The sequence below is a fragment of the Carassius gibelio genome, chromosome A21 (genome assembly GCF_023724105.1).
Source record: "Carassius gibelio isolate Cgi1373 ecotype wild population from Czech Republic chromosome A21, carGib1.2-hapl.c, whole genome shotgun sequence".
Lineage (NCBI taxonomy): Eukaryota > Metazoa > Chordata > Actinopteri > Cypriniformes > Cyprinidae > Carassius > Carassius gibelio.
Genome location: NC_068391.1, coordinates 10619884 through 10638106, shown reverse-complemented (window position 1 = coordinate 10638106; position 18223 = coordinate 10619884). Strand labels below are relative to the sequence as shown.

The 18223-nt window shown below is 34.6% G+C and overlaps 4 protein-coding genes across 4 annotated transcripts; all 4 read right to left on the bottom strand.

Annotated features, from left to right (window-relative positions):
• Positions 1-2798: 2798 nt before the first annotated feature.
• LOC127941279 (olfactory receptor 52E8-like) lies at positions 2799-3734 on the bottom strand. Its single transcript, XM_052536197.1, has one exon. It carries the CDS (start codon positions 3732-3734, stop codon positions 2799-2801), a length of 936 nt encoding a protein of 311 aa, XP_052392157.1.
• A 5526-nt stretch (positions 3735-9260) lies between these two features.
• LOC127942294 (olfactory receptor 52E8-like) lies at positions 9261-10196 on the bottom strand. The gene has a single exon (XM_052537972.1). The coding sequence runs from the start codon at positions 10194-10196 to the stop codon at positions 9261-9263; it is 936 nt and encodes a 311-aa protein (XP_052393932.1).
• Positions 10197-12553: 2357 nt separating this feature from the next.
• Positions 12554-13489, bottom strand: LOC127942293 (olfactory receptor 52D1-like). Its single transcript, XM_052537971.1, has one exon. It carries the CDS (start codon positions 13487-13489, stop codon positions 12554-12556), a length of 936 nt encoding a protein of 311 aa, XP_052393931.1.
• A 1804-nt stretch (positions 13490-15293) lies between these two features.
• Positions 15294-16217, bottom strand: LOC127941413 (olfactory receptor 52D1-like). The gene has a single exon (XM_052536416.1). The coding sequence runs from the start codon at positions 16215-16217 to the stop codon at positions 15294-15296; it is 924 nt and encodes a 307-aa protein (XP_052392376.1).
• Positions 16218-18223: the final 2006 nt, after the last annotated feature.

Sequence of the window (18223 nt, the reverse complement as noted above, 5' to 3'; positions counted from 1 at the left end):
CTTTGGACTGTATCAGAGTTCCTTCTCTCATCTGAATGGTCAGTTCGCTTGGTTGGAAGTGGAATGTCAGAGTAAGAATGACCAGTCATTTGAGCTGACTCAAGATCATTGGCATCAGCCGGATTGTAAGCGACATCAGTCGTGTTTCCAAGAAGCTGCTCTTTCAATAGATCGTGAAAAGTTCTGCCACTGAGCTTTGCTATCCTATTCAATTCAGCAAAATAATGGGTTGTGGCACTCTCAGTTACTGCTGACGTATAGACATCTGATAGAAGCTTTATGTGGTAAGCAACATTGTTTGGTTTCCTGAAAGTGTTGGGCGACAGGGATTTGAGAGATACTATTGCAGAACAACTGCCATACTCTACGATGGCTTCTTTATTGTAAGGCGATTTGGGATCATCTATGATAAGGTGTCTACGGATACGACCATATTTATTCAGGAAGTCAGTTAGATCTTCATAAATTTCTGTGTCGGCCAGTCCACTAATTATTACTGAGTTTTCAATTACAATGTTTTCATGCTCAATTACTTCCATTTTGACTATTTGCACCACTTAGTTTGATTTAACTTATCTTTTTTTTTTTGCCCTTCAAATCTTAAAAATTTACAAACTATACCACTCCTGGGTGGCTCGCCACTTCTGTAGCAAGAAGTTACTTGACACAGGAACAGGTCACTCTATGCACCTGATATTGGACCAGTGATTAGGTTCATTACAGGATGGTAAGTGATCAAAGCATACAAGGACACAGATAGTAGCTGGAAATGACTCAATGTATTTTGTTGGTGCAAAAATAAGAATAAAAGACAAATGTAATACAACCACAACAACAATTTAATAAAAAAAAATGAAATAATTTTTCTTTTCAATCCCTTGTTCTTCTTTTTGGTATCTATTTTTTTTTTCTATTTGCTTCCAGTTATTCAATTTATATTTCAGTTTTTTAGTTTCTATTTTGGTTTATAGATATTTAGTTTTACTCATTTTAATTTAATAAGATCTTTTCTTATCTTTAGGTTTTTCTCCTCTTTTTTTGTTCTTTGTATCAAAGATCATAGAAAAGATTTACCCAAATTAAAACAAATGAAATAAGAAAAATAAAAGTACAGTATCACAATAGTTCAATTTGACAACAATTCCAACAATATAACAGTCAATAATTTCTCAGTCTGTGTATAAATGAATGTATCTTTTTCATCCAAAGTGGAAGAATATGTTAGTGTGTGCAAAAGTCTCTTGGTGTAGATAAAAGCTTTGTTTCCACAGTCAATGCTGCAAAATAATTGCTTAAGGAAAAGTCAGATCCTACTGATCAGATTAAATTCAATGAATTGGATTCCACCTGATCAGTAGAAGCACTAATCCACTGGAACACACAGGATTACTCCATCTGCATTTCTTAAATCCACAGAAGTTCGGTTGGGAGGCTCGCCATCTCTTTGTCTGACAGGTTTGATCCAATCACACCAAAAATAACCTGACCTGTTCATACAAACAGCACCTTAAGTTTCAAAAGCATCTACACACCATTCCCTTTAGAACAACACAATATACACACTACAAATTCATCAATTAACCATCAATCTTTATGAAAATAGTATTCAAAAGCCCCTTTCTCTCATATTCAACATATATAAAACATATCAGACTATGTAATCATGTGCAATTTAGCATGTAAGTGCTTAATTGGAATATTACTTCACATTACACTCTGCATCAGAAACTATTACAATCATAAAACACTTCAAAACTTTAATAAACAATTATAACATTCAGTTTTCAGTAATTTGAACAAATATTATTTAGAAACTCACCAAATCCGTGGTTCATATGCTTTTAACCCACATTGGATTTCACAGGGGTTCACAATATCAACAATCACGTTCTAAAAATAACCCAGTATAGTTAAATAAGAGGTCTGCAACATATTATACATCATATTATTCAATTATTAGAAAGGATTATTTAGATATTTGCCTCAGATTCATCTTTGCTTTTTCTCTCGTGATCAGCAATGCCTGTGTCTAAAGTTGCTTTCGCGTCTCGTCTCAATGACGTCACGCGCAGTCTCCGTCCAGATAGAATGTTAATTAGGCATTTAGTCATTTTACTTATTTTATTATTTTAAATTGCAATGACTTTATTCAGCTTTTTGTTTAATACTTTCAGTATTTTATTAGAAATATAATTATTTGAAAATTATATATTCTTTCTTTCTGTTTCTTATATAGCAGAATTCTAACCTGTTTTACACGTACTTATTATACAACATATATGTATATATAAATTAATATTTTAATATTGCTGCATTGTGCATCTTGCTGATTCTATGCTATATTGGACTTTTTATGAATACACTATGTGGAAGCTTACAAATAAGCAAGAGCTTTTAAAAAAAATGTGTAAACAAAGAATATTTTATGCATATGTATTTATGTTTATTTGAAAAGTATGTGTGTAAATGTGTGAAAATGTACGGACAATTAGTTATTTAGACAGTCATTATTAAAATCAATCAATGATTAAATCGATCAATCAATTAATAAAAAAAACACCTTCAGGGTGATACAAGTCCTTATCATCTTGTTAAGGTGTTTTTAGTCACTGTAAAAGATGAATGTATGTTATTCCATTAGCAAAGTTTTAAATGGTTTTCACCATGATGAGAATATAAAAACATGATTGTTGCTTGATTTTTCTATTCCTTGACTTGAATCTTTACACAAAGCCCATGCAGGCAACAGTTCACTTTTTTCCCTGACAGAATACACTGCAGCATATACACAATATACTTCAGTCTTTGTCATCTTTGGTACAATTCATGCATAATTTTAGAACTCTTTTGCGAATTTCTGATAGTTTTATGCCATAGATTACAGGATTGAAAAGAGGTGGCACTACAATCATCTCTAAAGCCAAAAACATACGGAAATTTACAGGGAAATCACTTGATCCATATCTGTTATAGATTGTGTCAAAAAGTATTGCTACAGTGAGATTTATCAATGAAATTACATGAGGCACACATGTCTGCCAAAATTTTCTTCTGCATTCTAATGATGCTTTACATGCACTGATAAGTTTTATATAGGACATCATAATTACAATCACAAGGCCAAAATACAGTGAAATAAAAATAAACCCATAAATGTTATTGATCACAGTTGACTCACATGAAAGTTTCACTATTGACCAGTTGTCACAAAACAATTTGTCAATATGATTTCTACATGGTACCAACCTGTTTGATAAGAAAACTGCAATGAACATAATAAGAAATGGTATAACCCAACATAAGCCAAGTAATATGCTGCATGAAAATTTGTTCATTTTTGAGTGATAGTCTAAAGGTTGACATATGGCCACATATCTGTCATAAGCCATCACTGCTAATATAGAATATTCACACATAACATAAGTATAAACAACAAAAGCCTGGAATGCACACATGTAAGATGGAATTACATATGAATTCAATATTAAATCATGTAAGAATTTAGGATAAAATGCTGCTGTTCCATAAACATCATTTACACACAGATTACACAGAAAAATATACATTGGTTCATGAAGGGCTTTTTCCAAAACAATGACTACACTGAGCCAAATGTTCAAAAACAGTATCATAGCATAGAGGAACAAAAAGCCTGTGAAATAAATATACCTGAATGATTTAGCATTATGTGGTTCCATCAGAGTGTAGGTTTTAAAACGTGTCATATTTTCCATCATGTATTCAAAAAGAAGAAGTAACTGATGAGTACTGACATCATCTTCAACTTAAAAATATGGCATACATGCTTTTAAAATACAATAAGCTTTAACACCAATCAAACATTACTATTTCATTACCTTGAACTGTGATCTAAAACTCACATTCATGAAATGAAAGCACTATGGACAACTGACCCGCTTATAAATAGCTTTTTTTCACAGTTTAAGTTCTCTGCTCTACTAAATAGACTCTAGGGAAAATTCAGAGAGCACTAAAGCCATTAAAGCTTTTTTTTTTCAAGGAAAATTAGACCCAAAAATCCCGGCAAACAGAGTAAACTGAAGAAAAAAGTCATTAAAAACATTTGTATTAACCATAGATCAAGCTTAGATGACAAATACAACGTCAAAACGTATTTAAGTTATGATTAATGTTCCAGTGGTTAAATAATAAAGCCATAGTATTAGATTTTGAGAGGATGTGGAATATTGTACCTTGTAAAAAAAAAATCACCATAAAAAGAATATATCATAATTTTTTTTTTAATCCATAAATGTATCTAGGAGCAGTGAAACCATAAATTATATATACATATACAGATGTTGCAAGTTTTGAGGGAGCATGCAATTGGCATGCTGACTGCAGGAATGTCCACCAGAACTGTTGCTCATAAACGGAATGTTCATTTCTCTACCATAAGCCATCTCCGAAGGCGTTTCAGAGAATCTGGCAGTACATCCAACCCGGCCTCAGAACCACAGACCCTGTGTAACCACAGCAGCCTCAGGACCTCCACATCCAGCATCTTCACCTCCAAGATCATCTGAGACCAGCCACCTGGACAGCTGTAGCAACAATCGGTTTGCATAGCCAAAGAATTTCTGCACAAACTGTCAGAAACTGTCTCAGGGAAGCTCATCTGCTTGCTTGTCATCCTCATCGGGGTCTCAACCTGACTGCAGTTCTTCACTGTAACCAACTTTAGTGGACAAATGCTCACATTTAGTGGTGTCTGGCACTTTGGGGGAACGTTCTCTTCACGGATGAATCCCAGTTTTCACTGTACAGGGCAGATTCCAGACAGCGTGTATGGCGTCGTGTGGGTGAGCGGTTTGTTGATGTCAATGTTGTGGATCGAAGTTCCCATGGTGGCAGTCGGGTTATGGCATGGGCAGGCATATGTTATGGACAATGAACACAGGTGGATTTTTCTGATGGCATTTTGAATACAGAGATATCATGATGAGATCCTGAGGCCCATTGTTTTGCCATTCATCCACGACCATCACCTCATGTTGCAGCATGATAATGCACGTCCCCTTGTAGTAAGGATCTGTACACAATCTGGGGAAGGTTAAATCATACCAGTTCTTGCATGGCCAACATACTCACTGGACATGTCACACATTGAGTATGTTTGGGATGCTCTGGATCTCTGGAACTTTGAACAGCAATTGAAGAGGAGTGGAGCAACATTCCACAGGCCACAATCAACAACCTGATCATCTTTATGCAAATGAGATGTGTTGCAGTGCATGAGGAAAATGGATGTCACGCAAGATACTGACTGGTTTTCCACCCCCATAATTACAATAAAACTGCACATTTTAGAGTGGCCTTTTATTTTACACCTGTGCAATAATCATGCTGTCTAATCATTATCTTAATATCCCACACCTCTGAGGGGGATGGATTATCTCGGCAAAGGAGAAGTGCTCACTAACACAGATTTAAACAGATTTGTGAACAATATTTGAGAGAAATAGGCCTTTTGTGTACATAGAAAAAAACATAGATCTTTAAGTTCAGCTCATGAAAAATGGGTGCAAAAACTAAAGTGTAGCATTTTTAATTTGATTAATTAGTGCCCAGCAATAATATATAATTGTTTTTTTTTGTTTTTGTTTTTTTTCTGTAATGTTATCATACTGTTCTTATGATGTTCCTACAATAATGTTGACCGGTTGTACATGGTTGTTTATCAAACGTTCTGTAAGAATTCATTCATAAAACAAATTATAACATCTTTTCATGTCTGTATCAGTACATCAAGTAACTGCTATGTTTTAAGCCTTTTTAAACTCCTGAAATGTTCACACTTGTCGAAGTATATGACACAAAATCGTTTGCTTTAAAGGAAATTTTAGATTTGTAAAATTCCACAATTTTTATTTGTTATATTGATTCTTCTAAAGCCTTTGATTGTGTAAATCATGAAAAATTGTTTTGCAAGTTAGGAGTTCCTAAATATCTAGTGGAGATCTTAAGCTCTGTCGCTCCTGATTGCAATGGCTCAACAACCATGGCAGGCTCTGGCTCTCTGTCTGCGGTGGGCTTGGGTTCCGCGCCATGGGGTTGTCCTTGACTGGGCTTTTTGTCCAATGTGGGGCTGGTGTCCACGGTCCATGGTCAGATGAGACTTGCAGGACACCAGCACCCACTCAATGAAGGTGGCGATGCTCTCTCGGAGGCCATATGTGGACAACGGCACTTGTGTGGAATTATTAAGTCCAGCTAGATAGAACTAGCAGAAGCAGTTGTTCTGGTAGTGTGTCAGGTTAGCTAGGAACAAAAAATATTTTATGTGGTCCATGAGAGGAAAATTCCCCTGCTCCAGCAGGAGGACAAGGACAGAAGGGTCTTTCATAATAGAAAATAAAAAGTAACAAAAACGGAAAACAAAACGACCGGAAGATACCGCTTAATTAGCTTTTGTATAGGTTAAGTATTCTGTCACAATCATGGTGTGTGGGAACAGGCAGGACAATGAAGAGTTCCAATAATCACTTTAATAATCCACAATAGGTAATCAAGACAGGACAGGAACACATCAGGTAACATTCTCAGTACTCGACAAAACAGAACTGAACTAGCTTAGCTCTAAGTACAGGCACAAATGGGGGAAGTCATGACCTAGTGGTTAGAGAGTTTGACTCCTAACCCTGGGGTTGTGGATTTGAGTATTGAGCCAGCAATACCACGACTTAGGTGCCCTTGAGCAAGGCACTGAACCACCAACTGCTCCCCGGGCGCCGCAGCTTAAATGGCTGCCCACTGCTCCGGGTGTGTGTTCACTGCTGTGTGTGTGCATCTTGGATGGGTTAAATGCAGAGCACAAATTCTGAATATGGGTCACCATACTTGGCTTTATGTCACCTCACTTTTACAAATGAGGATAATTAATTGAAGTCAGGTGAACAGAAAGGCACAATCAGACACGAGGAGGAATTAAGGTCACACTAAGCACATGGGGAATGAAAACACAACAAGACAGTTCTGTGGTGTGACGCCAACATAAGCCAAGTAATATGCTGCATGAAATCTTTTTCATTTTTGAGTCTAAAGGCTGACACATGGCCATACGTCTTTCATAAGCCATCACTGTAATGTAGAAAATCAACACATAACATAAGTATAAACAACAAAAGCCTGGATTGCACACATGCAAGATAGGATTAAATGCTGCTGTTCACTAAATATAATTTACACACAGATTACACAGAAAAAAATTACATTGGTTCACGAAGGGCTTTTTCCAAAACAATGACTAGACTGAGCCAAACAGTATCATAACATAGAGACAAAAAGCATGTGAAATAAATATACATGTTTGATTTAGCATTATGTAGTTCCATTAGAGTGTAGGTTGTAAAATGTGTCATATTATCCTTCATGTATTCAACAACAAAAATTAAGTTAGTACTGACATCATCTTCAACTTGAAAAAATGGCATTCATGCTTTTAAAATACAATGAGGTTTAACACCAATCAAACATTACCATTGAATTGTGATTCAAAACTCATATTCGTGAAATTAAAGCACCATGGACAACTGACCCGCTTATAAATAGCTGTTTTGCTCAGTTTACGTTCTCTACTCTACTAAATAAACTCTAGGGAAAATTCAGAGAGTACTGAAGCCTTTTTCTTTTTTTTAAAGCCCTCGCCAGCTCCCTCAAGGGGAAACCCTCGTGACACTCTTCTGTATCGGGATGATGTTCCATGGTGCCCTGAATGGTTACTGCACTGGAGGCCTACTGTTCCATATCTGTTCTGAGGGACCTAATAAGCACCCACACCCACTCTCCTTTGAATGTTATGTGGCGTGAGAACAAGCCTTCCCAAGGGGGATTCATGGAACAATGTTCCATGTTGTGTTTGTGTTTTTTCTCCCTGTGACACAGTTTTCCTTCTCATGTTGATAATTAATTTGATTCCAGGTGTTCCCCGTTTGTTTCATCAGTTTAAAGTGTTCCTCATCTTCCCCTTATGTCCTGTGTATAAATAGTGTTTCCAGTTTAGAGTTCCTTTGTCCACTGTTAAGTGTCTTTAAGTGTTTTCCCCATTACAAATGCCATTAAATTCCATGTAGAAGTGTTCTCCAGCATCACCTCATCTCCCAGTTCCAGCATATCGTGGCACTTAGGTGACAAACACAGTCAAAATGTATTTAAGTTATGATTAATGTTCCAGTGGTTAATGAATAAAGTTATACTATTTGATTTTAAGTGGATGTGCATAATTTTACTGTCCCACCCCCCAAAAAGGCCATAAAAAGAACAGACCATAATTTATCTCATGTCATAATAAGCTATATGTGTATCAGCAAATTCCCATGTTCTTTTTTCTTTTTTTTTTTAAGACAAAAATCCATGAATGTATCTCTGAAATCAGTGAAATCATAACAAAATAATATATTAAAAATTGTTTCTTTTTCCCCCCTGGAATATTCTATCATATTGTGCTTAATGATGTCCATACAATAATGTTGACAAGTTGTACATGGTTGTTTTACTGTTACGACTCATTCATAAGACAAATTATAATGTTTGCATGTCTGTTTCAGTGGATCAAGTAATTGTTAAATGTTTTAAGCCTTTTTTAGCTCCTGAAATGTTCACACTTGTTGAAATACATGAGGCAAAAACTAATGCTTTAAATGGGATTTTAGATTTGCATATCAGGCACAATTCCACAATATTTATTTATAGTTCCTAAGTGAGAATTCTGGTTTACTGATTATACAACATATATGCATATATAAATTAATATATTAATGTTGCTGCAGTGTGCATCTTGGTGATTCTATGCTGATTATATGATGGACTTTCTCATGAATAAGTGGAAGCTTATCAATAAGCAAGAGTATTTTCAAAAATAATGTAAACAGAATATGTCATACTTATGCATTTATGTTTATTTGAAAAGTACTTGTGTAAATGTTGGAAAATGTACAGACAGTTATTTATTCAGACAGTTATTATTACAATAAATCAGTTGATCGAACAATTAATCAGTCAATAAAAAACATGTTGATCAAGTCCATATCATCTTGCCTAGGCGTTTTTTTTTTTTTTTTTGTGACTGTAAAAGCTCAGTGTACATTGTTCCTTTAGCAAAGTTTTAAATGGTTTCTATCATGGGAATATAAAAACATAATTGTCGCTTGATCTATATCTTCCTTGACTTATCTTTACACAAAGACCAGGCAAACTTTTTTTCCCTAACAGAATACACTGCAGCATATACACAACAAGCTTCAGTCTTTGTCATCTTTGGTACAATTAATGCATACTTTTAGGACTCGTTTGCGAACTTCTGATAGTTTTATTCCATAGATTACAGGATTGAAAAGAGGTGGCACTACAATTATATCTAAAGCCAAAAACATACGGAAATGTACAGGCAAATCACTTGATCCATATCTGTTATAGATATTATCAAAAAGTATTGCTACAGTCAGATTTATCAAAGAAATTACATGAGGCACACATGTCTGCCAAAATTTCCTTTTGCATTCCAATGATGCCTTACATGCAATGATAAGTTTTATATAGGACATAATAATTACAATCACAAGGCCAAAATAAAGTGAAATAAAAATAAACCCATAAATGTTATTGATTACAGTTGACTCACATGAAAGTTTCACTATTGACCAGTTGTCACAAAACAATTTGTCAATATGATTTCTACATGGTACCAACCTGTTTGATAAGAAAACTGCAATGAACATAATAAGAAATGGTATAACCCAACATAAGCCAAGTAATATGCTGCATGAAAACTTGTTCATTTTGGAGTGATAGTCTAAAGGTTGACATATGGCCACATGTCTGTCATAAGCCATCACTGCTAATGTAGAATATTCACATAAAACATAAGAATAAAAAACAAAAGCCTGGAATGCACACAAGTAAGATGGGATTACATATGAATTCAATATTAAATCATGTAAGAATTTAGGATAAAATGCTGCTGTTCCATAAACATCATTTACACACAGATTACACAGAAAAATGTACATTGGTTCATGCAGCGCTTTTTCCAAGACAATTACTACACTGAGCCAAATGTTCAAAAACAGTATCATAGCATAGAGGAACAAAAAGCATGTAAAATAAATATACCTGTCTGATTTAGCATTATGTGGTTCCATCAGAGAGTAGGTTGTAAAATGTGTCATATTATCCATCATGTATTCAACCACAAGAAGTAAGTGATGAGCATTTGACATCATTTTAGACTTGAAAATATGGCATACATGCTTTTGAAATACAATAAGCTTTAACACCAATCAAACATTACCATTGCATTACCTTGAACTGTGATCTAAAACTCACATTCATGAAATGAAAGCACTATGGACAACTGACCCGCTTATAAATAGCTTTTTTGCTCAGTTTAAGTTTTCTGCTCTACTAAATACACTCTAGGGAAAATTGAGAGAGCTCGGAAGCCTTTTTCTTCAAGGAATAGTTCACATATTTTTTTTAGACAAAAATACATTAATGTATCAGGGAGCAGTGAATCATAAAAACATTTTATCTTTATACACAGTGGTGTGAAAAAGTGATTTCTTCTTCTTATTATTTTTTTGCATGTTTGTCACACTTTAATGTTTCAGATCATCAAACAAATTTAAATATTAGTCAAAGATAACACAAGTAAACACAACATGCAGATTATAAATTAAGTTTTTTATTATTAAGGGGGAAAAAATTCAAAACTATATGGCCCTGTGTGAAGAAGTGTTTGCCCCCGTTAAAACTGTGGTTTATCACACAAGTTCAATTTCTCTAGCCACAACCAGGCCTGATTACTGCCACACTTGTTTGCAATCAAGAAATATCTTAGGGCCTGCCTGACAAAGTGAAATAGAACAAAAGATCCCTTAAAAGCTAAACATCATGCTGTGATCCAAAGAAATTCAGAAACAAATGAAAAAGAAAGTAATTGAGATCTATCATTCTGGAAAAGGCTATAAAGCAATTTCTAAAGCTTTGGGTTTCCAGTGAACCACAGTGAGAGCCATTATTCACAAATGGCAAAAAAATGGAACCGTGGGGAACCTTCCCATGAGTTGGCGGCCGACCGAAATTACCCCAAGAGCACAGCGATGACTTATCCAAGAGGTCACAAAAGACCCCACAACAACATCCAAAGAACTGCAGGCCTGAACTGCCTCAGTTAATGTCAGTGTTCATGACTCCATCATAAAAAGAGACTGGGTAAACTGGTCTGCATGGCAGAGTTCCAAGACGAAGACCGGTGCTGAGTAAAAAGAACATGAAGGCTCATCTCCATTTGCCAGAAAACATCTTGATGATCCCCAAGACTTTAGGGAAAATACTCTGTGGACTAGCGAGACAAAAGTGTAACTTTTTGGAAGGTGTGTGTCCCATTACATCTGGCATATAAGTAACTCCACATTTCAGAAAAAGAACATTTTACCAACAGGAAAACTCGGTGGTGGTAGTGTGATGGTCTATTGCTGTTTTGGTGCTTCAGGACTTGCTGTGATAAATGGAACCATGAATATTGCTGTTTACCAAAAGATCCTGAAAGAGAATGTCTGGCCATCTGTTTGCAACCTCAAGCTGAAGCGAACTTGGATTCTGCAGCAGGACAATGATCCAAAACACACCAGCAAGTCCACCTCTGAATGGCTGAAGAAAAAACTAAATTAAGACTTTGGAGTAGCCTAAAGTCCTGGCCTGAATCCTATTGAGATGCTGTGGCATGACATTAAAAAAGCGGCTAACGCTCGGAAAAAAACCCTCCAATGTGGATGAATTACAACAATTCTGTTGTACAACAAATGCTTGATTGCAGTTTTTGCTGCTAAGGGTGGCTCAACCAATTATTAGGTTTAGGAGGCAAACACTTTTCAACAAAGGGCCATGTAGTTTTGGATTTTGGTTTCCCTTAATAAAAACCTTCATTTAAAAGCTGCATGTGTTCACATGTGAGGGATATCTTTTACTAATATTTAAATTAGTTTGATCTGAAACATTCAAGTGTGATGCATGCAAAAAAGAAATCGGGAAGTGGGCCGATAGTTTTTTCACACCAGTGTGTGTGTATATAATTTTTTTTTTTTTTTCTGGAATGTTTTATCATACTGTGCTTAATGATGTTCATACAATAATGTTGAAAGTTTTTACATGGTTATTTTTCAAAACTTACGTTAGAATTCATTCATAAAACAAATTATAACATGTTTGCATGGCTGCATCAGTGCATCAGGTAATTGTCTACGTTTCTAAGCCTTTTTGAGCTCATAAAATGTTCACACTTGTTGAAATACATGAGGCAAAAACTTTTGCTTCAGAGGAGATTTGTATATCAGGCGCAGTTCCAAAATTTTTGTGTTATATTGATTCCTCTAAAGCCTTTGATAGTGTAAATCATGAAAAACTGTTATGCAAGTTACACAACAGAGGACTTCTTAAATCTCTAGTGAGAATTCTGGCTTACTAATTATACAAATATGTATATATGAATCAATATTTACTGAACGAATACACTGCAGCATATACACAACATACTTCAGTCTTTGTCATCTTTGGTACAATTCATGCATAATTTTAGGACTCTTTTGCGAACTTCTGATAGTTTTATGCCATAGATTACAGGATTGAAAAGAGGTGGCACTACAATCATCTCTAAAGCCAAAAACATACGGAAATTAACAGGGAAATCACTTGATCCATATCTGTTATAGATATTATCAAAAAGTATCGCTACAGTCAGATTTATCAATGAAATTACATGAGGCACACATGTCTGCCAAAATTTCCTTTTGCATTCCAATGATGCCTTACATGCAATAATAAGTTTTATATAGGACATCATAATTACAATCACAAGGCCAGAATACAGTGAAATAAAAATAAACCCATAAATGTTATTGATCACAGTTGACTCACATGAAAGTTTCACTATTGACCAGTTGTCACAAAACAATTTGTCAATATGATTTCTACATGGTACCAACCTGTTTGATAAGAAAACTGCAATGAACATAATAAGAAATGGTATAAACCAACATAAGCCAAGTAATATGCTGCATGAAAATTTGTTCATTTTTGTGTGATAGTCTAAAGGTTGACATATGGCCACATATCTGTCATAAGCCATCACTGCTAATGTAGAATATTCACACATAACATAAGTATAAACAACAAAAGCCTGGAACGCACACATGTAAGATGGAATTACATATGAATTCAATATTAAATCATGTAAGAATTTAGGATAAAATGCTGCTGTTCCATAAACATCATTTACACACAGATTACACAGAAAAATGTACATTGGTTCATGAAGGGCTTTTTCCAAAACAATGACTACACTGAGCCAAATGTTCAAAAACAGTATCATAGCATAGATAAACAAAAAGCATGTAAAATAAATATACCTGAATGATTTAGCATTATGTGGTTCCATCAGAGTGTATGTTTTAAAACGTGTCATATTGTCCATCATGTATTCAACAAGAAGAAGTATATCTTCAACTTGAAAATATGGCATACATGCTTTTAAAATACAATAAGCTTTAACACCAATCAAACATTACCATTGCATTACCTTGAACTGTGATCTAAAACTCACATTCATGAAATGAAAGCACTATGGACAACTGACCCGCTTATAAATAGCTTTTTTGCTCAGTTTAAGTTCTCTGCTCTACTGAATACACTCTAGGGAAAATTCAGAGAGCACTGAAGCCTTTTTTTTTCTTTCAATGAATAGTTTACCCCCCAAAAAAACTGAAAAACATAGTAAATTGAAGAAAAAAGTAATTCAAAATGTTTGTATTAACCCCAGATCAAAATTAGATTTTAGATTTATACAATTCCACAAATGTATGTGTTATATTGATTCCTCTAAAGCCTTTGATTGTGTAAATCATGAAAAATTATTCTGCAAGTTACACAACAGAGGAGTTCCTAAATCTCTAGTGAGAATTCTGGCTTACTGATTATATAACAGATATGTATATCTAAAAAAATATTTTTATATTTCTGCAGTGTGCATTGTGCTGATTCTATGCTGTATTGCACTTTTTTATGAATAAGTGAAATCTTATCAATAAAGAGCATTTAAAAAATGTAAACAAAGAATATTGCATATACATATACATTTATGTTTATCTGAAACGTACTTGTGTAAATGTGGGAAAATGTGCAGACAGTTAATTATTAAGACACAAATGCATTAAGCAGCCGCAGTGGATGGATAGGCTAATAAAAAACAAACTAGTGATCTGAAACAATGGCCTCAGCACCCGAAGGTGTTTTTCCCGGGAGTCACAATTCATTGTTGATTAACTGAATGTGTATCAGTATTACATGCATGCCTTCTGTCTTGAAGGGACAGCATTCCTAGTAAATCTGTCATTAATGCTAACCAACAAAAGATGTTAAATGTATACATGTTAAGTAAAACCTACTGTATCTGAAAAATTAGGGGGGGGGGGGGGGGGGTTATCTCTATTGTATTTGTATTATTGTGCTTCTTTAAGTTGCTCTTTTTCACTTAAAGGGATAGTTCACCCAAAAATGAAAATATGGTAAGCATTTTCGCCTCAAGATAAAGACTAAGACTAAATTAAAAGTGTCTGCCAAAATGAACACTGTTCAGAGTGCCATCAATATAATGCTCCTGTGTTCGTTGCTCATACCATATCCCACTGCCACCATGGGCCACTCGATCCACAACGTTGACATCAGCAAACCGCTCACCCACACACTGTCTGCCATCTGCCCTGTACAGTGAAAACCGTTTCAACCGTTTCAAGTTAATGGTGTTTGTGGTCACAGTTTCGCAGATATTTTATGTCAGATATGACTGACTGACCAATATTGACTTATTGCACATTACACCCAAAAAACAACCATTATTCATTAAGAGAACAGAGACAACCCATTTTAGACTATGCGCCCGGGTGTGCCGACAGTTTTCCCGTTATTAAACAAAAAAAAAGGGATTCAGACATGCTCTGAGTACACCTGCACATTGCTCTCAAGACCATGCACTTAGATCATTATATTTTAGGCCCCTAAATCACAAATATAAACCAAACTGAATTTATGTATTTTGGTTCTTAGATTTAAAAAGCAGTTTTTGAAGAGTGCACATGTGCATACAAAAAGCTTTTTGTTAAAACTAGTCAAATTTGCTAAAAATTTTATTAGCATAATAAATAGCATAATTATTAGCATAATTATGTATGACAATTTGAGTGACTATAATATAGCAAACAGTACCAAGTATAATTAATTCTTTATTGTATGATATTTACACATGATTTTAAACCTTTTTTACGCACCTCTTTGAGTTTTAATACATAGACTAAAGGATTGAAAAGAGGCGGCAGTATAAGCATCAGTAAGGCAAAAGCAACATACACATTCTGTGGGACATCACTTGAGCCATATCTATTGCACATGGCATCAAAAAATATAGTAAAGCCACAATTAATCAATGAAAATAAATGTGGTCCACATGTCTGCCAAAATTTTCTTCTGTTTTCTAGAGATGCTTTACATGCAACAACAAGTTTTATATAAGACACAATAATCAGAACTGTAAGACAAATATAAAATAATGAAACAATTAATGCCATGAGGTTATTAATAACCACTGATTCACATGAGAGCTTTACTATTGACCAGTTGTCACAGTATAATTTGTCAATATGATATTTACACACAGCCAACCTATTTGACAACACAACTCCAATGAACATAGAAATAAATGGTACAGTCCAACAGAATACGAGTAATATGCCACATTTATTTTTAGTCAGTTTTGAGTGATAGTCCAAAGGTTGACATATGGCCACATGTCTGTCAAATGCCATCACTGTTAATGTTGTGCACTCACACATAGCTGAACTGTAGATCACAAAAGCTTGGAGGCTGCACATAAAAGAAGGAATCACATATAAATCCAGAATTAAATCATGCAGGAATTTAGGATAAAATCCTGTTGCTCCATATAAATAATTTATACATAAATTGCATAGAAAAATGTACATTGGTTTATGAAGGGCTCTCTCCAAAGCAATGACCACACTGAGCCAAATGTTAATCACCAGTATCAAAGCATAAAGAAGCAAAAAACATGTAAAATATATATGCCTATAAGATTTAGAACCTCTTGGTTCCATCAGAGTGTAGATTGTAAAATGGGTCTTGTTGTCCATATTCTATTAATGTTAATCCAAAAAGTTGTCTCTATACAAAAATCATGTTGATTTGATTCCTAAATAATTCCAAGTTGAGACTAAATGTTATTGATTAACAGCAATATTCCAGTTGAAAATATGACTCAAAAAATGACACATTCTCTACAAACACATTTGATAAACCATTGCTGGTGAGTTGTTATCTTGTATGTTGAAAATCATGAAATGGAAGTACTGAATTTCATTGATGTGCATATAAATAGCTTTTATTGTGCTCTGGAAAATTCTCTGATGTTCAGAATAAATCCCAGGGGCTCAATAAACTCAATAAACAATTGTGTTTTGTTTTGTGCTTTTCAGAAAAAGTTATTTCTATTAAATATATTTAGAAAAGAATACATAAAATATAATGTTGATATGAGTTACAACAATGAATTTGTTGTTAAAATAATTCTAATGATTTACAAAAAAAAAAAAAAAAAAAGTATTGGAAACGTGAAGCTTATCAAAGAAACCATATTAGGCACGTGTCTGCCAAAATGTCCTTCTCAACTCTAATTATGCTTTACATGCAATGGCACAATTTTAAGAAAAATGGTTCTAAACAGTACCAGAAAAGGGTTCTTCGACTTGTAACAATAGCAGAACCCTTTTTAGTGCTTAATTTAAGCTTTTTTATAGGGTTTCATGTAGAACCATGCTTTGAAAATGCTATATAGGACCTTATTGGTGCTATAAATAACCTTTTTAATAGTTTTTCATTAATATGTTAATACCATTCATATTAATATTATTTGTATATATTATTTATTAATTTAGTTTTTTACCCCTCAATCGGCTTGGTTTTATGATATTTTGAATTGTCTTTTAGGTTTTTACATAAAATCAACAACAACATGTCAATTAGGTACTTTTTTTAATGACCTGAAATTGTAGCAAAAATGTTCTAAGAACAGTTAATAGCAGAATACATTAAAAAATGACAATGGACAATGAACATAAATAAATGCTTTAAGAAATAAAACAAAATAGAACATAAAATAGTTTATTGAAGACCAAGCTCCAGTGAAATATCCTCTTTGATGTCTGTAAGCTAAACATTATGTGCATTTTGGTGTGATTGAATGGCAGTTTCTCTCTGCAGATAATGAGGTTGTAGGATGTGACAGCATCTAAAATGGACAATTGAGTTTAGATATACAGTTTGTGTCATTTTATTTGTCTATGTGAAAACAATTGTTTATGAAGGCCAAAAGCAGAATGTTGTCAGGGTTTGGCAAGGAGGAACTCAGGTGCAGACAGGAAGTAACTAAACAAAGGATTTATTTGTACAAAAAGGGAAAAACAAAACCCACGAGGGGGAAAACACTGAATAGGGTAAAGACTAAATAACTAAACAGGACTGGGCTGACCAGATAACAAGGACTCTAAACACTAACTATAAACAAACACTCACGGTAATACAAAGACTTCTTCAGGAACATATAGAGACACTCACGATATGGTAAACAATCACATGTAGGAACAATCACAATTGTGGAACAATCACAATTGTGGAACAATCACAATTGTGGAACAGTTTGAGGAAACAATGAACCGACAAAAAACAGAGCACACTAGGAGATCTAAATAGGGGAACTAATTAAGCCACGACAGGTGGCACAGATAGGACAATCACGGCAAGACTAGGATAACAAGGAGGGCGGGGCAAGGGAACGAGACAACACAAGAACATGGCCCAAAGACAAGGCCATGTGCTTGTACACAAAACACGGGTCTGTCATGATCCTGCCTCAAGACTAGAGAAAAGTCAGGACATGATGGCAGAACCATGAAAAATGTAAGCACTTCACAAGGGCACATGTGATGTTGTTAAAAATAAACTTATTTTGTGTTTTTGGTGTAATGAAATGTGTTTATGTGGTTTAAGGTTAAAAAACACATTATTTTCCACACATTGTACATGATTGTTTCTTCGCTATGCCCCCGCCTTTCCCCGCGTAATTTTTTACAAAGCTCATCAG